Source organism: Eublepharis macularius, chromosome 4 (genome assembly GCF_028583425.1).
Source record: "Eublepharis macularius isolate TG4126 chromosome 4, MPM_Emac_v1.0, whole genome shotgun sequence".
NCBI classification, from domain to species: domain Eukaryota; kingdom Metazoa; phylum Chordata; class Lepidosauria; order Squamata; family Eublepharidae; genus Eublepharis; species Eublepharis macularius.
Window position 1 is genome coordinate 55,085,213 of NC_072793.1, and position 22,184 is coordinate 55,107,396.

The window sequence follows — 22,184 nt, forward strand, 5'->3', positions numbered from 1 at the left end:
TAAAGAATTGTCACATTGTTAGCTCTATGCATCCATAAATGAAAAGATTTTATTTCAGTAGTTTGTTTTATCATTTTTTCAAAAATGCAATAAAAGAATAGTTTAAATATAATTTGAACGGTTAAATCAATTTCCTTTCATTTGTCTCTGTAAGAGGAATTTATGTCAAAATGTTATGTTTTCATATGTGAAGAAATATGAAACCTAACAATGCCATCACTTTGTCCTTATCCATTTTTTTAAAATGTTTTATAGGTGGTAAAGTGACCAGTTGCAGCCTTTCAACTTCACTTTGCTGGAGAAAAGGCTAATTTCCTCTCTGACACAGAATTATGGACATAAAAGATCGAAGGCACCGTTCTCTGACAAGAGGCCGGTGTGGGAAGGAATGCCGCTATACAAGTTCTTCGCTGGACAGTGAGGACTGCAGAGTGCCTACTCAGAAGTCCTATAGTTCAAGTGAGACACTGAAAGCTTATGATCACGACACCAGAATGCACTATGGGAATCGAGTTACTGACCTAGTTCACCGAGAGTCTGATGAGTTTCCAAGACAAGGTATGTTCAAAACATCTGTATTTTTACCCCTGCAGCCTCTATCACAGAAATATATTTTAGTGTTCATGTAACTACTCTGTATTTATACTTGGAAAATGTGCATATTTGAGATTTGACATGCAGTATGAAATTCAGTTTCCATTGTGATGCCAGGCTCTGAATATTTTGACTTCAATATTTTGACTTCAGAAATACTTATTAGATGCCTTTTTGAGCCCCCTCCCCCTTTTAACATAAAAGTATGAGTAATTCTTAGCATTAACCACCTGTCATATTTTTTTTATATTTCTGACTATGCCTAAATATTATAACCTTGTATTATATCGTGAAGGTTCATTACAGGTATAATAGAGACATTTTCACTGCTTATTTCTTTGCTGGACTAGCTGCACTGCTAAGATGAGTAAAACATTGTGATTAGCATATAGTAATAATCACTTATGAGGTACTTTGTAATTTCTCCCCTATTTCTACTGAATCATAATTGAAGTATAGAGATTATACATTTTTCTCTGACATCATTTTGTCACTGCAGCTGCCTTGAACTTAATTTCATTTTTAAAATAGAGGAAGGAGACCCATCTAATTAGTTTCATATTTAGTTGTAATTTGTTAGTTCCTTATGGAGATTTGAAAATCTCTATTAAATTTTAGATTGCCATAATTCCCTTTGCTTGAATGTATAAAACATTTTTATTGATATAATAAATGTAGAACTCTAAAGTTCTTTGAAGAGATAACTTTCCAGTTGGTTTACTTTATTTTACTTTAGCTTACTTTACTTTTTATTTATTTTGCTCTATTTATATCCCACCTTTCTCTGCTATTAGGATCACTTCGTTTCCCCTGTCCATTTATTTAAGCAAAAATTTATGAGGCTTCCATATCATATTTTCCCATGTGACTGTTATTTAAGGAGTGTGACATGAAAAGTTTTAAACAATTTGGCTATCATGCAATAATTTCAGCCATGATAAAAATGTAATTATCTAATCCAACCCATTGTTGAATTTTTCAAAAATCCAGTCATATGGGATTTTCTTAAATCACATAGAAAGTTATTTCTAGTGTTTTCATAAACTCAGGCAACAGATTTTTAAGAAAATATCTTTTAACTTTCTGAACAAAGGAAATTATATGACCTTACAAGCTTCTGAAAGAATATCTATTCAACATAGGTTTTAATTTCATCCCATTATGCCTAACTGAAATAAAACATCACCCTTTTAAACAGCTTTGTAATGAAACTAGGGGCAGCTGTGTGGTTCAGATAATTTGAATTAGAATCTATAGATATTTTGAATATATCCTATTAATGGCATATTTTGTTGCCCCAGCAACCCACATATGACGTGTGACAATGAATACACAAGCAACCCTATGTGTGTTCCACCACTTTTATTTATTTATTTATTTAAATTATTTAAATGGTTGATCTACATAACCATTTATTTTAAATAAGCTTACCATTTTGGGGGTTGGCAATTTCCCTAGGAGCCCACTGGGTCAAATCCACCCTGGCTCCAAACTCAGCCAGCAGTTTTCCAAGCCTTGTTTATCCCAGCCTGCACAGCCATTCTGGGCCGAGAGGTACCCACCTTCATCTGCCTTCCCTGATGGGCCATAAGGCACCTACCAGATTTGAAAGATGTTGCTCAGCATCCTTCACAGCATGATACAGCCATACACGATATGATGGCCTGTTCTGGACACACACCTCATCACTGTGATGCCTCAGGGTGTTCACTGATTAATCCTACCTATCCTGAGCCACCTGCCCTATTCCTGCCACACAACTGGGTAGAATGATGGATTGGATCTAACCAGCTTTTCTTGTGGTGAAAAAGCAAGGAGGAGGCTATGCTTGGGATCATTGGATCTACATTTACAAAAGCTGTGTGGGACAAGGACTGTAGTAAGAAGGGAAACTGGGCAAAATTTAGAAAAGTCTTAAAACACGTTTTAGATTTATATTTTGACATTTCTCCAAGTAACTCAGAATGGCTTTACCCTCACATCATCTCTATGAGATTGGTTGAAAGGGGGTTGAACCTGGATTTCCCATACCCAGAAAAACATAATGCACCTCAGTAGTTTATACAGTGTTTCCATTATAGCTGTACTGAATATATGTTGAGAGGAATAGTTGCTAATGCTATTAGAGTACATAGTTTGTATAGCTATAAAACTACATTGATTAGTGCTGATTTTTTCCAGTTCATTTTATTTTTTCAGTCAAAGCCAATTTCCTTATTCATCCATGAAATAACTAGTTTAGCTCTGTTTATCTCCACTCACCATATGAACAGATACTATTTTTGCTAGATATGTATGTTACTATTACTGTTCTTTAAACATTTTCTGACCTACTGGCTATTTCTATGCCTACTCCTTTGCAAATGTCTTGAATGTTTATTCCCACTTTAGAGTAAACAATAAATGTCATTATTTTCTTCATATTCCATTTTAATGATAATTTTTTTTAGTGTTATCAAAATAAATGATAGACTTCTCCAAATTTGGTAGGAATAATGGTTGTTGTGGGTTTTCCGGGCTGTATTGCCGTGGTCTTGGCATTGTAGTTCCTGACGTTTCGCCAGCAGCTGTGGCTGGCATCTTCAGAGGTGTAGCACCAAAAGACAGAGATCTCTCAGTGTCACAGTGTGGAAAAGATGTTGGCAGGTCATTTATATCTACTCAAGAGGGGTGGGGTTGAGCTGAGTCATCCTGTAAGAGTTTCCCAGGGTGTGGAATGCTAATGGCGGGAGGCTTCACTGTATCCTGAGGAGGTTCTTTTGCATATGGATTGGTGCTTAATGTGCTAATCTTCTCTGCAGGGCTATTGTCGGGTGTTGAGTGTTTTGTTAGTCTGGTGTTTTTCAGAACTGGAAACCATGCTCTGTTCATTCTTAAGGTTTCTTCTTTCCTGTGGAAGTTTTGCTTATGCTTGTGAATTTCAATGGCTTCCCTGTGCAGTCTGACAAAGTAGTTGGAAGTGTTGTCCAGTATTTTGGTGTCCTGGAATAAGATACTGTGCCCTGTTTGAGTTAGGCTATGTTCAGCCACTGCTGATTTTTCAGGTTGTCCAAGTCTGCAGTGTCTTTCATGTTCTTTTATTCTTGTCTGGATGCTACGCTTTGTGGTCCCGATGGTAGGAATACTCAGTTAACCTCACAGCCTTTAATGATATTCCATGCAACCTTTACATTGTGTGTGTGTGTGTGTCTGTCTGACCATCTGTGTAGACTGGTACTGTTCTGGTAAAATCATGAATTTGCTTTATCATTGCTTATCACTGAAGAGTACTTGAGAACCACTGCCTCCCTTTTTTTGTCATCCATAATTTAGAAATTGAATAATATCACAGCAAATCATAGTTTGTCATTTTTTTCTGAATTACAGGTGATGGCTGGTTCTCATACTCACTGAACGTGCAAGCCTTGCCTTTTAAATAGAAAGATAGTAATGAAAGAAAGAATCTATCACAATTTGTGATAGATTGCTCCCTACTACACCTTTGTAAAAGGAAATGGTATATTTGGGAGAGTTCATTGAATCTGATGGTGTGTTGCTAAGGGAAAACTAAGTTGAGCATTTTCTCAACTATGACCTCCAAATTCACCAAAATTTTAAGATTATTACCCAATTATTTAATCCTCTGTGCCTTCATAGTTCAAGTGAAACTTTCTTTAAGTAGAAATTATTCCCTTCTTTTCTGTAAAAAGTATGGCAGTATTTGCATTGACTTTGGTTTTTTTTAAGACATTAGTAAGAGCTGATAATTACTACTTTGCCTCACATTAGTGTTGTGATGAAGGGAAAACAAGGAGAGAACTGGCTAACAGTTAAAGAGCAGAAATATTTTTAATAATTGAAATAAGCGTACCAATCAGCTGTCAAAGAGTAATTTCAGAAGATATAAAAGAAACCCACTAAACATCTAGTTGTAAATGAATGTCTGAGCCATTAATATTGTTAACTGTAATATTATTAAATGTCCCCCAGTTTCCCAAATGGTAAAAAACTTAGTGGGCAGAATTATAAGATTTTGTTTCCTTCAGCTGGGAGACTGTTGGGAACTTACACTGTGTTTATAATAGCTATTTATCTACAGATTTAATAATTGAGCAGAGTGGAACCAACCCCCAAAGCAGAAACTACTAATTTGCATTAGAACCCCAGGGAGCAACTTTACACCAAGAATAACTTAGTGTTTGTCAACCCCAGGAAAATTTCACAGCAAACCATAGTTTGTTATTTTTTCTGAATTACACATGATAGCTGGTTCTCACACTCATTGAACGTGCAAGCCTTGCTTTTTAAATAAAGAGATGTTAATGAAAGAAAGCAAACAATCTGTGATGAGATTGCACCCTACTCCACCTTTGTAAAATTTTGGGAGAGTTCATTGCTTCCCTCTGTGTCCCAGTTCATGCAATAAAATAACGGGTGTACAGTCAGGTATTCATATACCAGTTATATAGGCAAATTTATGCTGATGTGGCATAGTCCAGCTATTCTGGTTCAAGAGAGGGAGTCCCAGATCAATACAGGAAGCTGTATACTGATGGGCCAGATTAAACTGAATTTATTTAGTTTAATCCAGCAAACTCTAGCTTCTCCAACCCTTTTTTCTTGTTTCCAGGCATGGGGGGAAGACAAAACCATCTCCCTTGGCCCATGTCTTCAAGGCTCCCCATGCTCCCAGCTGGCTCCTCTTCCGGTCTCTCTGCCTGCTGCCTTCTGTCCCCTGCCAGCCTTGCACCACTCTCCTGCCACAGAGTTTTTCTTGGCACTTCGAGCCACTTCATGCTGCTGCCCTCTCACTGCTGCTCTGCTGCAGAGCTTCTCCAGACTTTTTTTCTTTCTAGGCATGGAGTGGGGGGAGGGGAAGGCAAGACTATGTGTCTTGGCCCATGTCCTCACTGCTCCCCATGCTTCCAGCTAGCTCCTCTCCCAGCCTCTCTGCAGGATGTCTCCAATCCCCTGTCCAGCCTCACACCACTCTCATGTTGCGGAGCTTGCCTTGGTGTTTCAAGCCACTTCACACCACTGCCCTGTCCCTGCTGCTTCATCTCTGTTGCCTGCTTTTCTCTGTGAAAGCCATGGATTCCCATCCCACCTTCACCCTCAATCTCCAAAAGAGCCCTTCAAGCCGCCACCGGGCACCTTTTAAACTCTGCAGCTTGTCCAGTGTGCCCCATTCACCTTGCTTCAGTCTGGAATTATGTGGTTTGACATTGGGGTTCTCTGGTTTGACATGGGTTCTCTTGCTATAGTTTGGTTCTGTTGGGCTTTGTTGGTTCAGCTTGCATTGGGAGTGGGACTTGCATTGGGACTGGCTTTTGGCCAGGAGTTGCCTTTGCTTAAGGTTGCCTAGAAAGCACTGGAAATATTTTTGGGTCTTTGCTGAAGGTCTCCCATCCAATTACTGACCAAGGTTTATTCTGCTTAGCTTCTGAGATCTGATGAGATCGGGATTACTTGGATTATCCAGGTCAGGGCATAAATAATAATAACTGCACTTATATATCATTCTTCTAGACAGATTAGTGTCCCATTCATAGTGGTGAACAAGTCAGTGTTATTATTATCCACACAATACAGCAGGAAAGCTAGACTGAGAGGAGTTGGCTTACCCAAGAACACATGAGGAAGCATCAAAAGCAGTTGCAATTTGAAATTGATAGATTTCTAAAATCTAATTGTTTGATTTATTGCAAAAGAAAAGAAGTAAGTAAGTAGAATAGGCATGAGGTCCCAGCATTGTTAGTTCAGAATCCTGCATGCAATTAAATCTCTGAACCAGGTTTTAGTTTCCATTCAGCCATTTATCTTGCTTTTACACAAGTGGTTCAATAGTGGTAAAATGTTAAAAAACTCAAAGAAACCTCCTAATAATCCAGGATCATTCTCTTTTATAGCTGTTCAACCCAACTTTGAATCGGCTGTGAATTCTTAAAAATGAAAACCAAAAAACTCACAAAACACACATGAGTTCTGGTATTCAAATAAACACAAATAACTGTAATTGTTTTGACCAAAGTGGCTAAATGTCTGATATTATTGATGCAATCTGGCTAGAATACCCATTTGGATAATCTCTAGAATAAATTTAAATTACTAAAGTTGACAGAGCAAATGACATTCAGATATTTAAATATATGACTATTCATTCTTTACGAATACTTAGTTGTAAGTGTTTTAGAATTAATGCTAAAATACATATCTGTGAATGCAGACCATATTGGAGTCTGAGATTTACTGTCCCAAAGTGTAATGCTTACTCAGCCATCTGATGAGATTTGAGCACTAAACAGTTTGAGAGGGATGCATAAAGCTGTTTTATTACAAGATGCTGTTATGAATTATTGCAGCTTTCCTTATGGTATAATGCTGTTGCCAAACAGCAAGCATGAATATAAGCAATTTTCTTTTTTGCTTATAGGGTTTTTTTAACACTAGAATTGCTGCTTCTGGAAATTCCTGCTTACACTTGGAACCATTCCAAACTTCTAGTCAGAACAAAGCATGATTGTAAGAAGTGGTCATTTGGCTCTTTACTAAGTTTATTTGTGCAAGGGTTAGAATGCTTGACTGATGTTTAATGATGCCATCTCATAGGAACAGTTGCATATTATAGCCACTTCGTTGTTAAGTAATAGCTTTTCAATCTTTTTTATTCAACCACTTACAATCTCTGTTTAATGAAGATAATACTAAAAAGAATGTGAATTTAAGTATATAAAGAAAGAGAAGCTAACTCTCATGCATTATTTATGAAATATGTACTATAGTATTGGGTACCTTAACTAGATCAAAACTCATAATAGGAAGCAGGGTTGAATTTTTATTGATACAATTTCATGAGGCTGTCCAGCGAAACAAGAGCGCTTTCAACATTGTCATTCCCTGGTGGTAAAATAAGTTTTGGGGTACATTGATTGAGTTTGAATGATGTCATCTTGAATGAGTTCTTGTAAGCCACAAATCCTTAACCATCAAACATGTTCAACATCCAAATAAAGTTTCGGTTCAAAACAGATGTCAGATAGTTGCTTTTCCTCTTTTTAAAAACATTTATTTGCTGTCATAATCATAGCTCTGAACAGTTGATGCTTGTGTCTCTGTTCATGGGAAAGAGAAATTTTGAGTTTGTTTTAAACTCTTCTGTACTATGTCATCTGGATTGTTTCAGAAAATAAGCAATGCTTTTTTTTTTACAAAATAAAGAATACATGTAAGATAGAAGTAATTAGCAAGTTAATCAAGTCATATCGATGGATTTAAAACCTTTGATGCCTACTCACATTTACAATGCAGAGGTTAAAAGCACTGTTCTGTCCCTACCTAGCTTGGAGGGATGGAAGAAACACACTCTTCTCTCCTTTGCAACTTCACTGTGTAGTTATTTTGCCATAGAGGCAGGACAGAACCCAGGTGATTCCCCAATCAGCTGTGAATTACCATCTGACCCAGTAGGCTGTTGCAGTTTTTTGGGTAGTGGTTCAAGTAGCCCAATGCAATTCAAACAGATCCTTGATCAGTTCACAGTCTGTTCATGAGTGTTGAACAAGATGTTTGACTGCCAAACAAGTTTGCTGAGACATGTGCAGCATCCTTATTCAGATTACATTACCAACAAGCACAGCTATAAAATAATCAACTAAGGCTTGCCAATAGGATTGACAGGTCCCTCTCACCTCCCACTGGGAGGTAAGGAGAGCTGGCGCTTACCTTGTACCACTCAGAAGGATCCTTGGGGCTGATGCGATAATGTCACTTCTGATAGTGACATCATCGTGCTGGCTACACGAGTGCTCCCACGCTCTGCACTGGGCCAATTTGTCCTGTTTGGGGTCTAAATCAGCCCCAAACAAAACGCAGGAATGCACCTGTGGCCAGCACAACAATATTACTTCCGTAAGTGACATCACCACGCAGGTTGGGCAGCAGCGTGCCAGATTTGCCCCCTCATCCAGAGGTTGCCCACCACCAGCAGGCACCTGGGAACCCTACTTGCCAATAACCAGCATTCCAAAGAACTTTGGATATATGCAAGTGTAATTATTGCAAAAATATAAATTGAGTATTTAAGATCACTAGAAACATAGAACATAGAAATACGGGGCTGGAGGGGATCCCAAGGGTTATCTAGTCGAACCCTCTGCACAATGCATGGTATTCACAGCTAGTCTGAGATAATCCAAGGTGCACGGTTTGATGTAAAAAGTTCTAACTGGCATAGATGTGCATAGATTTTGAATATGCAAAAATGTTGAAAGACTGAAAGACTGTGTTCCATATGGGGTAAGGCTATGATCTATCCACTCATAAATGCACTTTGAAGAATGCTTGTCAATACCCTTCAAACAATTATTAGAAAAGGTGGTTGAGGAAGTCCTATGTATATGGCATCAATTTTGAAACATCTGCATTGATTGCCCACTTGTTTTCAAGCTCAGTTCAAGATGCTGGCACCTTCACAGCGGCCCATGTACCTGCAGGAATGGCTAACCACCTCTGTTAACCATTCCTATAAAAACTGTACTGTGTTGCCATAAGTTGGCTGTGAAAGCCCTATGGAGTTGCCATAAATCAGCTGTAGCCTCATGGCACTTCACAAATGCATTAGGGAATGACCTTCTTGAGTTAGTGCTCAGAGCTGTATATTCATAAATTGGATAAAGCAATGCTTTTTCAAAGGATTCTTCCAATCTGATGTGATGAATTACCGGATTTCTAGTCAACTGGAAAAGTGTAATTGTATTTGTTAATATAGTATTTGAGCAAAATTCCCAATCCAAATCATAATTCTTTGTAGTGGGTGCAGTTACAAATCATTCCCGGAGGAGGAACTACTATGACATGTAAGGGAAATTCCTTTGAAAAAATTCTCTCTCCCCCCCGCCTCTCTCTCAGTATGTTTTATATAGAAGTAACTAGTTACATTCCTAAGTGCTACCAAAGTGAGAGACAGGATATAATCACTAATTAATCACTAATTCTTAAACTCTTATACAAATCAGATTAGTGTCTGTAATTAGTCAATCAAATAGATCAGCAGTATAAGGAACATTCATGTCATTAATGATGTGGATTCAGTTTGCTCTGGCCCCACATCAAAGCAAATGGGACATGAAACGTTACTAGTGGGGGCTAAAGGGTCTCGGCCAATTAGGGGAAGGTAACAGAAAGCTATTTGCTTACCTCCACCTTCTCCCCAGCAGAGGGGTGTTCATTCACAATGGTGTAGCCCCTTTTTTTCACTTGCTCCATGCTACCCCTGGGTTGGTAGTTATTTCAAAGAGGCCTGGTTGAAATACTGAGTAGGCCACAACTAGAATAGAGTGAATTGCTCAGGATAGGTAGAGTTAATTGGCAAACACCCCGAGGCATTATGGTGATGTGTGTGTGCGTGGGGGGGGGGGTGTTCAGAAAAGGCCATCACATGCCATGTTGCTTGCTGGGTGCTGAGCAGCATATTTTGAACCTGGTCGGTGCCTTGTGGGACATCAGGGGAAGCGGATGAAGCTGGACACTTCTTGACACAGAATGGCTGTGCAGGCTGGGATAAACAAGGCCGGCAATAACCACTGGCCGAGTTTGAAGTCAGGGTGGACCTGTCTGGTGGGTACCTGTGGGACCGCCTCTCCCATTACATCCCCTGCAGGGCGTTGTGCTCTTTAGACAAGTAATTCCTGGTGGTTCCCGGCCCAAAGGAAATCTGTCTGGCCTCGACCAGGGCCAGGGCTTTTTCTGCCCTGGCCTCGGCGTGGTGGAACGTTCTCCCACTGGAGATCTAGGCCCTGCAGGACCTGTTGCAGTTCTGCAAGGCTATAAAATGGAGATGTTCCACTGGGCCTTTGGCTGAGGACCAGTGGGTGTCCCTCCCCTTCCACCTAAGACCACTACTTTTTCTGGGACTGCCCTCAGCCATGTGCTATGTCCATATGTATGCCTATATACGGACTCCCAACTGTTTGTTTAAGTAGCCTATGAATACGGCGTCTGGACTATTTTAATGTTTTAAGATTACTACTGATTTTATAGTTTTATGATTAATTTATTGCATTTTATGAATGTTGTGAGCCGCCCTGAACCCATTCATGGGGACAGCGGGGTATAAATCAAATCAAATAAATCTCAAGCTGTTGCCTAGCACAGCCCGCCCTCAAAATGGTTGGCTTATTTAAATAAGCAGTGACATGGAGCAGCCATTTAAATGAATTTAAATGAATAAGCAAAATGAGTTGAACCCACACTCGGTTGTGTTTGCCTTTATTGTCTCGTGCTATATATGGGGGTGCTGGGGCAAAAGAAATTTTGGACTTCCTTAGCTACAGTGATTGTTTCACAAAGCCCATTAAAGCATATATTTTGGTTTTTCCCCTCTGATTTCCATTTTTAATCAAATCTAACATTTTTTCTAAACATTCTGTATCTTAGTTTGCGTACATGAACAATTGTGCATGCAATTAAATGTGTGCTCTCCTATTAGATTTCTTGCCAAATTCTTGTTAAAAAAAACATTGTAAATGCATACATTATCACCACGATCTGCTTCAAGCATTGAATTCATTAAGTAGATTGTTAATAAAATGGGGAATGATATATCACAATTTTAATGCTCTGTCTCCCAAAGTTAATGAAGAGTTATAATTTTCTAGACGACAAATTAAAAGGAGGTTAAAATGGTTGGTAAGACCGTCTAGAGATTTAGCAACATTCCAATTAAAAGAAAGGGCATTAAAGTGGATTAAAATCTTGATTTTTGAGGGATTAAGTAGTATGAGTAATATGTGGTTTACCATTGCTAGAAGCCACAACTTCTGTACATGAAAGATACAGTAAACCTTATTGAAAAGCATAAGTTTTAATACAAATATCAGACTGAAAAATGAAAAGTGAAAATTTCACGTAAATGCCTCTGAAATTCATTGTCACAGTGGGATATAGTTTCAAAGTCACAGAGAACTTTAACAGCATGGCTCCAGTTGAAGACTACAGGGGTCTTTCTGCCAAAATCCTAAAGAACAGAGAATATATTTCTATTGCTGAGGTTACTTATAAATATACCTCTGTTGCTAAAATTGCTTATAGGGCATTGATATGTTGTGTTTGCTGATATAAAATTTGGAAATAAATTCTTTATTATACTACGTTGACTCAGTATGACAATTTAAGCTTAAATAATATCACTTACATCTGATCATATTACTTCTCAGCCATGTTAATCTTGAAACTTACAATGTGTTGTTCCAGCAAAGCATAAAGCTGGCATTCAAAACTGTAGTTTGCCAATGTGATTCTATTCTGAGCAGCATTTTTGTGGCTTCTCTGATTCGTTACTTCCCAAATCTGGCAAAATACATTCAAGGTCTCTCACTTCTTACAGTTTACTTACATGTTTAATCAGTGACACTTGTTCATTATTATTTCTCATGCCTCAATTTTATACTTTCTTCTGGTTAGTTCATTGAGACACAGTGTGGTGTGCCTGTTAAAGCACTAAATTAAGATCTAGGAAATCTAGGTTCAAATTCCCATTCTGCCATATAAGTTTACTGGATGACCTTGGGTTAATCACACACACTCAGCCTAACCTTCCTCACAGGGTTGTTGTGAGGATAAATGGAGAAGAGGAAAATGATGTAAGTCCTTTTTTCCTATAGAGGATAAAGATAGAGTATAAATGAAGTAAGTAAGTTAGAAAGTAAAATTACTGGTTCTTGGTGAGCTAACAAGTTTATAATCTCAAACCTATTGGATCTGCATTTCCAAAGGTGGAGGAGTCAAGCCATGTGAATGCCACTTTCTTTACTCTAACAGTGAAATAGGATTCTACAGACAGCAGAACTTTATTATATCTTAGCTCAGCTCATATTTAGTGGAGGTTATAGTTGTGGTAGCAGTAGTACTGGCTAGAATCAGAAAATTTACCCAACTGTTGCTATGAGCCATCTCTTAAAATAAACGAAACAGCAAAATAGTAGTTTGAGCTTACTGAAGGAGAAAGGATTGCACTTTGTCAAGATTGTCTACTTTTCCTTCCTTTCCAAAGGAATGATTAAAAATATGTATGTACATAAAGAGAAGAAACAGTCCCTTTTAGTACATATAACTCAGGCACTTCAGAAAACATTTAAGCGAGATTTTTATCTGATGTTCAAGTAAATATCAACAGGGAAGTGATGCTAGCAGCAGTACTGCTTATTTTATGGCTCTGATAATATAATCGCGGAGTGACAGGTGCTGATTACAAATTAAGGAGATAGTATTGTGGTTTTCATTTCCCTGCTTGTGGCCTTCCTTGACTGGCTGGAAATCACCTGGTATTGCAACTGATCTCCAACCCACAGAGATCAATTCTCCTGGAGAAAATGGCTGCTTTGGACAGGGCTGAATCAACGGGGAGGCAGGGGGGTAGTCTGCCCATTGCACTGCCAAAGAGGGGGCGCCAGGCGCAGCTGCCAGCCACCAGGAATGTGCCGGAGCTGGTGGCAGCAGTGTAGGCTGCTGAATGGAGGGTTGGGAGGCCACTCTCGCCATTTGCCTGCCCTGCTGATGTGGCGGCTGGCTTGCCACGCATGCAGGACAGGGAGCGCACGGCAAGTCAGCCACCCTGTAAATGGGGCAGGCAAATGGCGTGGATGGGCTCCCAGCCCTCTGCTCAGCCGCTCGCGCGGCCGCTGCCAACTCCTCAGCAAGCCCTGTGCCGGGTGCCACACCAGCGGCACACTTCCGGGCCCTGCATGATGATGTCACAGAAGTGACGTCATCACCCAGCAGCGGGAGCACGCGCACGCATAGCGTGGGGGGGGGGCGGACTTGGGTTGCCCTGGGTGCCGGCAACCCTAGATCTGGTCCTGGCTTTGGAGGATGGACTGTATGACATTGTACCCACTGAGGTCCCTCACCTCCCCAAAAACAGCCCTCCCGAGGCTTCATCCCCAAAATCTCCAGGAATTTCCCAGCCTGGATCTGGCAACCCCGCTTGAGAAAGCTAGCTGAAGTGTAGGAAATAGAATTCTGAACTAGATGGACTTTGGGTTGAATCCATTAGGGATGTTCTTATGTTATTATATTTTGATATGTGGGCAGTTCTGTCAAAATCAAAAAAGTGGCTGTTTGATCCAGATTAGCACACTCTCTCCCATTTTTTATATTGCAAGCACAATGGTAGACTTTATTTTCTGTCTCTGGTACTAAGCAAGATTTATGGGCAGTCACATCAAATACAACTCATCACTAGACATGGGCACGAACCAAAAAAACCCCTAACCACGTGATTCATGGTTCGTAGCATTCCACGGAACCACGAACCGTGAACTTCTGAACATTCCCAGTTCAGGAATTGGTTTGTAGTTTGTTGCATTTCAACCACCCCTCACCGGCTGCTGAAGCCGGTGTGGGGCATTTCAAACAGACAACCCCTTTCTTCTACTGCCTGGGCAGCAAGAGAAAGGGGCTGTCAGTTTCACAAACCCACACTGGTTTCAGCCCATCGACTGAACCCAGTGTGGAGTCTGTGAAACTGACAGCCCCTTTCTCTTGCTGCCCAGGCAGCTGAAGAAAGGGGCTGTCAGTTTCACAGACCCCTCATTCGGTTCAGCCCCGTGTCTGTGAAACTGACAGCCTCTTTTCTTGCTGCCTGGGATGTCAGTTTCACAGATCCTGCACTGGAACCGGTGCATGGTCTGTAAAACTGGCAGCCCGGGCAGCAAGAGAGAGGGGCTGTCAGTTTTACAGACCCTGCACTGGGTTCAGCTGATGGGCTGAAACCGGCATGAGGGTCTGTGAAACTGACAATGTCTTTTCCTGCTGCCCAGGCTGTCAGTTTCACAGACCCCACGCTGGAACCAGTGCAGGGTCTGTAAAACTGACAGCCTCTTTCTCCTGCTGCCCGGGCTGTCAGTTTCACAGACCCCGCACTGGAACCGGTGTGGGGTCAGGTTCCAGTGCAGGGCCTGTAAAACTGACAGCCCGGGCAGCAGGAGAAAGGGGCTGTCAGTTTTACAGACTCCTCGGCTGAACCCAGTGCAGTGTCTATGAAACTGACAGCCCCTTTCTCCTGCTGCTGGAGCCGGCACGGAGTCAGTAAAACTGACAGCCCTGGCAGCAAGAGAGAGGGGCTGTCGGTTTCACAGAATCTGCGCTGGGTTCAGCCGATGGGCTGTCAGTTTCACAGATCCCACACTGGAATCAGTGCAGGGTCTGTAAAACTGACAGCCTCTTTCTCCCGCTGCCCGGGCTGTCAGTTTCAGAGACCGTGTACTGGAACTGGTGTGGGGTCTGTAAAACTGACAGCCCGGGCAGCAGGAGAAAGGGACAGTCAGTTTCACAGACTCCTCGGCTGAACCCAGTGCGGGGTCTGTGAAACTGACAGCCCCTTTCTCCTGCCGCTGGAACTGGTACAGGGTCTGTGAAACTGACAGCCCCTTTCTCCTGCTGTCCGGGCTGTCAGTTTCCCAGACCCCGCACCGGTTCCAGCGCAGGGTCTGTGAAACTGACAGCCTCTTTTCCTGCTGCCCGGGCTGGAAGCAGTGCGGGGTCTGGGAAACTGACAGCCCGGGCAACAGGAAAAGAGGCTGTCAGTTTTACAGACCCTGCACTGCTTCCGGTGCAGGGTCTGTGAAACTGACAGCCCGGGCAACAGGAAAAGAGGCTGTCAGTTTTACAGACCCTGCACTGCTTCCGGTGCAGGGTCTCTGAAACTGACAGCCCTGGCAGCAGGAGAAAGAGGCTGTGAAACTCCAAACCGGCCATGGAACGGCTGGAAAAATTTATTTGTTCCAGAAAAACGCGGTCTCACAGAACACGTGTTTCTCTTCAAACGAACTGGCCATTCCATACGGAATTTTGTTCCGTGGTTTGTTTCATGCCCATCTCTACTCATAATGGATATAATGGATTTCTGGTAATTAAAGTATTTTGCATTTGTTGTGGAGTGGGATATACATAGAATTACTAAACTTTTATTGTTGATTTTTTAAAACTCTCTTAAATTGAACTATTCTTATATGGATAACCCAGGCAAGCCCAATCAGATATCAGAAGCTAAGCAGAATGGCCTTGATTAGTAATTGGAAGGGAGACCTTCAAAGAAGATCAGGGTTCCTATGCAGAGTCAGGCAATGACAAATGACCTCTGTCAGTCTCTTTCCTTGAAAACTCCAGCAGGGGTCACCATAATTCAGCTATCACTTGATGGCACTTTCCACCACCAATATGGAATTTATTAAATATGATCTATGTAAAAAGTTTACGTGATGACAGAGTTACAACATACTGCTTGTTTTTATTAGGCATTAGATAATACATAAAATCAAACAGTGCTGTTTTGTGAGTAACTAGACACTCTGGGATTAGAAGAGGGTAAAATATAGTTGAAATGGTGCTGATGCTCATCAAATGAATAAAGAGTGCACAGTTGTGGGATGCTACAAACTTTAGAAGAGTATGTAGTTAAAAGTCCATGGAAGTAGAAAATTACAGCATAAAGCTAAACACAAGTGAAATTCAACAAAACACTATTGTGTTTATCAGAAACCTACATAGTTGCAACTCCTTCCTGTGCCCTCCTGGATCTTCTTGTAAATTAATATTGCAAAATAGCACATTCATAGTATACTAGTTGTTTAGAAAACAGATACCATGACTCAGCAGAACTAAGAACTTTTATGTATTACTAGTTAAAAGGGGGATAGAGGCATGCAAGTTGTGCTTGGAGTAGTGACCAGACCATGGGCAGGGGAGAGAAGAACGAAACAGACACGCTGTGCTGGTGAGAATCAGGCACAACTGTGTTGATTACAAGTTCCTAAGATCTTGGCTCAGTATAGGGGCCAATGGGTGTAGCAGACAGCTCAATTCTGGGCCCCAAATACCCAAGAGTCACTCCCTCCTCCCACATGCACCCTGGCGCATATGATGCTCCAGCTTGAGGCTGAGCACCAGACTTCTTCAGCCAAAACCAATGAGACTTAAAAAGTGCTCAAATTCAGCTGAATAATGTGCAAAGAAATTAGTGAGGAGGGAATATATTAGAGGAACAGCTGTTATATTTAATGTGATTGTAAGCTGGTATCTGAATTGTAGGCATAGTTCAACTTGTGTATTTCATTTTTATAGTTAGGGGTGGATGAGACAATATTGCTGTTAAAATTTGTATTAACTCTCATAGTAAAGATACCTGAAGAAGATATATTTAAAGGTCACAAGAAATACTGCCCTGAGAAATGGAACATATGTCTAAATACTTGTTTTAAATCTTTCAAAATTGAACTGTGGTGTTACCATGTATGGTCAGAGATATGTGTATCCTCAACATATGTGTATGTGAAAATGGCCTCGGAAAGGTTTATTTCTAGTGAAGAGAGAATTGTGTCTGCTAAGAGCTACAGAAGTTGGATTGCTGCACTTTCTAATTTGAGCACACACACAGAGAGAGAGAGAGAGAGAGAGAGAGAGAGAGAGAGAGAGAGAGAGCATAGTGTCAGAAAGGGACCTTCCTTTCTGTAGCTCCTGACTTCTGTTTAGGAAATTGCTGACTGGGACCTCAGCATTGGCTGAAACCCTGATCTATGTGCTAGTAATAATGATCTGTGACTAGCTGATGAAGTGCTACCTCAGACTAGGAAAGAATACGAAAATCCAGGTAGAATAGAAAATCAGCAACAAAGTTTATTTATGAGGAAACATACCGCATATGATTCAAAGCAGGAAAAACACTATATTTATGAGGGACAGATTCCAAGCATCAGACATATACTTAAGTTATCTACTCAATTAAAAGGGGGAGGTAGAAAGAGCATAGGAGACAGAGGCAGGGAGAAAGAAACTTACAGCTACCGCCCATGGGATCTGATATAAAGTCCCACACGGAAGCAGGGCTTCTGATGGTCGAGCAGAATGTGTATCCATTAAGGAAAGACAAGTCATGTGTGTCAGGTGGAAACTGTAATTCACGAAACACAGATATGGTTGGATCAGAGAGAAAGCACACTTTAGGGAAGAATTATGTCCCCAGTTACTGGGCCAAAATAGTAGGAATTGAGAGGGCAGTGTCAAGGCCAATGTGTATATCTAACATGAGTAATCCACCATTCCCAATGTGAAAATGAGAACACAGGTTTTCCATGTGGTTGTATCCTTTTTGCATTTCTCTTTCTACCCTGAATGGTTTGTGGCATTTTATAAATACTTACTGAAGTGAAATTCTGTGGTAGCAACTTTGTAATAAAAAACACTGAGTTGCAAGTTAACTTGAGGAAAGAGTTTTAAGTGTAGCAGGGAAATCAACCAGTAGTGAAAAGAAAGGGCAAAGGGTAAGTCACAGTTTCCACTGAAGGAAAAATCAATAAAGACAGAATCAACAGGGAGTTGAGGATTAATAAAACACTACGTGAAGAAAGCATTTAGGAGAATTTCAACCAACGTTTCAACTAGGAATTAACACTTCTTAGAACTATATAAGAGAAACTAGAGAGAGTAAGATACTGTAATAAAAATGCCACAAGATGTATTGGACCTACAAGGAGAGGTAGAAAAGGTATATATTCTCTGTTATTTATCAAAGCAACATTATCCTATGAAAAATAACAAAATGTTCTTGCTGTACCTCTGTAACTGAGGATGGTATAGAACAGCCAAGAAGGACATGCAGTAAACTTTCTACATAATATTGAGGAGGGCAGATCTAGCAATACAGGATGGCTAATAGACTTAAGATGCAATGATAGCAAGTCTGGAGCTATATCTCTAGATTTCAATATTCTGAATATTGTGATACAACATATTCTTGGCCGCATGTCATTGTTCTATATTTAAATAGTCAAAGACATAAATCAGTGTAGAAAATGAGTTTTCTTGCCAAAGAACATAATACATTTAACACATCACAGCTTTGTTAAAGGTAGAATCACATTTCCATCAGAAAGCACTAGCATTATTTTCCTTCACATTGTGGCTCTATGTTTACATTACATGACCAAATGGAAATGCCCACTGTTAATTTGCACTGTAGGTCTGTCTTATGGTCTGCCATCTGTGTGTGCATGTATGCTTGAAACAATTCCATGGCCAGAACTGTTACATTATTGTCAAATTCCCAAACCCTAGCAGTCATTGATGTTGTCATGAATATGGTCCAGTGATGTCAGGGGGTGGAACCCTGGTGATATTATACTGAATAGTAGTATTAATGGTAGACATTCCACACACACCACAAGGTGACTGTAAATGCACATGAAGTGTCTTTAAAGATATGAACTTTTTACCACACTAAAAAACAACGTAGAAATTCATTATGTACTAAATGTAAAAATTATATTGCGTTCCAGTGCGAAATTATTGCTTTCCTTGTCTAATTTATTTGTACAGTGGTTACTACAAGCCAACAAGTAACAGTGTTAGAAAAAGCCACCAACCCCATCCCTGATGCCCCTGAGATTTTAACCTGTCACTCTGAGGCTTTAGGGACCAAATTAGACATAAAACTTTTTTAAAAAGTTGGATCAGGGTTCCTCAGACCCAATTCAGTTTTCCTGCAGCCCCCACACAACTGTGGGAAGTGGCTTTTTAAAAACAAAGGAGAGCCCGTTTGGGCTCAGAACACCATCACAAGGGAGTGATTGAATGCTTCATTTTCCCATGCTGAAACAGCACTGGGGGTGGGGGAGGTATTTCCCCATTTTTTCTGTTCCATATGCACAGATACTCCACACAGAACAACAAAAAAGGGGGGGGCTCCCCCCTTCCAGAAGGGTTTTGGTGTGGGAATATGGCTTGTGGAAGGCATGAACCTTCCTCCTCCTATGGTGACATTCCGAGCCGAAACAAGCTCTAATTTATTTTTAAAAGGCCACTCCTTGCAGCCGCTGTGCTGGGACTCAGACCCAGCTCTTTAAAAACAAACATGTCTAGTTCAGCCCTAAGAATAAGCCCCAAAACCTGAGCCTCGGGACTAATGGCTGAATCATGGCACTTTTCTGGGAAGGTTATCATAAATCCACTTGAAACAGCAGAAACCTAAATAAATCCAATATTATTTGAATAAATGTTGCATTTTGCAAACATAAAGCCACAGCCTTATTAGTAACAGTAATAATGTTTCATCCAACAATATGATAGGCTTCTAAATAGTTAGAGAAATGACAAAACTGGGGAAGTAGAAATGTTGAACCCTCAATTCCTTCTTAAAAGGAGCCAACTGGGAAGAGCTCAAGTTTCAGTTAAACAAAGAAGAGGAGAAGAAGGAGGGTGGCAGGGTGAGAGAGAGATCAGTGTGGTACTAGACAAGAGCATTCAGAGGTTCCTTAGTCTATAACATGTTGTATGTTCTTTTTCAGAACTTACATTGACGTTTTGCTTGTAATCTCTTAATTTTTAAAAATTCTTGAACATAGGTTGGTATTTGTTTTATGTAATAGTGTAGTGCTGTGAAGTTTAATTATTCTATTATCAAGCAACTTTGCAGAGCATAAATATAGGTTAGTATTCAAAATTATATTGGAAAGGGGGGGATGGGGATACGGCAATTAATCAGTGCTTTCATTTCTGAACTTGGAGATTCCAGAGCCATATCTGCCTGTAAATCACTCCCTCCAGTCTACAGATTCATCTCTTAATACGAGGCAGATGTGTGTGACTTTTTTGTATTGTGGAGAAGCACTCTGTTCTTGTCCAGAATTTGTTCGTTCCTGATCTCCAGACTGAACCCCATCACCAAGTGTACTCTGTTGTGTCAGTTACATTCTTCAGACTGCCTCCTTCTTATGATGCCCTGCCTTACAGCCGTCCATATGGCCACAGTGAGATCATGGGCCTTTTCCATGGCGAGCCCAGTCCTCTGGAATGGCCTGCTGGACTGGGTGAGGAGGGTGTCTTCCCTTGCTACATTTAAGAGGTCATACAAGGCAGTCCTACTCCAGACAGCATTTGGTGGAGGACTTTTCCCCCAGCAGGTTTGGCTGAGAGTTTATTGATCCTATGTGGTTTAACTCATGTGTTTTAAGTCTGAATGCTTCTAAACTGTGTATCTGATTTTATTTTTGTTATTTGGATTATTATTTATACCTTTGCAATTTGGTTGAAACACAATTTATGTCTTGAGTAAAAGGAAATAAGGCGGGATAGAAATACTTTAAATAAATAAATTAAATAATTGTTTTTGACTGAAATGTATTTAGCTCCCCAAAGACTTTTTTTTTTTTGGTAATTATTTTGTAATTTGTAGCTATGGAATTGGATGTCATCAGTGTGTGGATGACACGCAGCTCTATACCTCTCAGTCCCTGGGTGATGCAGTAGAGGTCTTAAGCTACTGCCTGACAGCCGTGGTCAAATGGCTGAAAGTGAACAAATTGAAACTGGATCCAGACAAAACAGAAATGATGCTGGTTGGGAAGGTGGAGACATTGAAGGAAATTTGTGCTCTCCACTTTTGATCAGTTTCAGTTGACTCTTGCAGACTTACTTAAGAGCCTTGGGGTCATCCTGGATAAGCCCATTACGTGCACGTTCTTTGTGCTGTTTCCCAGCTTATGGGATGATTTGTCTGAAGAGGCCAGGAAAGATCCACTCTCCTGGCTTTTCACAAACTATGCAAAACTAAATTATTCAGAAGGGCTTTTTATTCAGGTAATAGGACTGTGCTGTAAAGAAATAGCTCAAAGAGATGTGTTGGTAAAAGTGACAGAGACTGTAGCAATACTAATGTGTAGTGTCTGTTATAATTACATACCTATTGGATAGTTTCTCTGCATCATTTTATACGTCATGTCATTTTGCTTATGATTTTTTCAGCATTATTTCAGCTCTGTATGAGATTTCTGCTTGTTTTCAAATTAGCCTTTTGTCTCAGCAAGAAAGACGGACTATAAATAAATAAAGGAAGGAAGGAAGGAAGGAAGGAAGGAAGGAAGGAAGGAAGGAAGGAAGGAAGGAAGGAAGGAAGGAAGGAAGGAAAAGAAATGTTCTGGAGAAGCATCCCAAGAGAGGAGGTTAACAGTATTTTTTCTTCAACAGTAGCGTAATCTTTAAAAAAATGTTGTTGCTGCTGCTGTTGCTGTTATTCCCCATACCATGGTACTGGTGCATTCTCACAATCTCAAAGAAATATGCAAGGCAGAAGAATCTTCTAAACAAAACCCTTTTTATACTTGATTTTATATATATCATTAATTCTGCCTTATGACTGCTCCCTTGGTAATAATTTCTAGTAAATCCTGGGAGAAATTCAGTGGGGTATAATTCCTTCAGCATTAAGGTTTTCAGGTACCCCATAGTGCAACTGGGGGGGCAGGGGGAACTTACTGGGTTGGAGGTCTTACCAGCCATGTCATTATGTGGTACTGACACTTCCCTGTGAGCCATTTCCAGGCTCTCAGGGAAAGATGCCAGCACGTCATGGTGCTGCTGCTGTTTCCCTTTTTTTGCCTCCCCCTCCCCCAGTTAGCTGTGTGTCAGTGGAAGGAGCTTCGGAAGCCTGTTAAGCAGCCTTCATCCTAAATAGAAGAAACATTCAGTTGTGCAGAGCCCCACCTGCGTTTTGATGAGGTATAGTCCCAAGATGCTTCTTCTGGATGCTTACACAATCTCTAAGTCATTTTGTGGTCAGAGAT

At 40.6% G+C, this 22,184-nt stretch overlaps 1 protein-coding gene across 10 annotated transcripts in view; it reads left to right on the plus strand.

Annotated features, from left to right (window-relative positions):
• The first annotated feature begins 332 nt into the window (after positions 1-332).
• The window catches only part of TENM2 (teneurin transmembrane protein 2), a 1,076,616-nt gene continuing 1,054,764 nt past the window's right edge, over positions 333-22,184 (plus strand). For all 10 annotated transcript variants that reach the window (XM_054977125.1, XM_054977126.1, XM_054977124.1 and 7 more), the window contains exon 1: positions 333-558. In XM_054977125.1, the coding sequence (XP_054833100.1) occupies positions 333-558 (226 nt within the window). The remainder of the gene's footprint in view (positions 559-22,184) is intronic.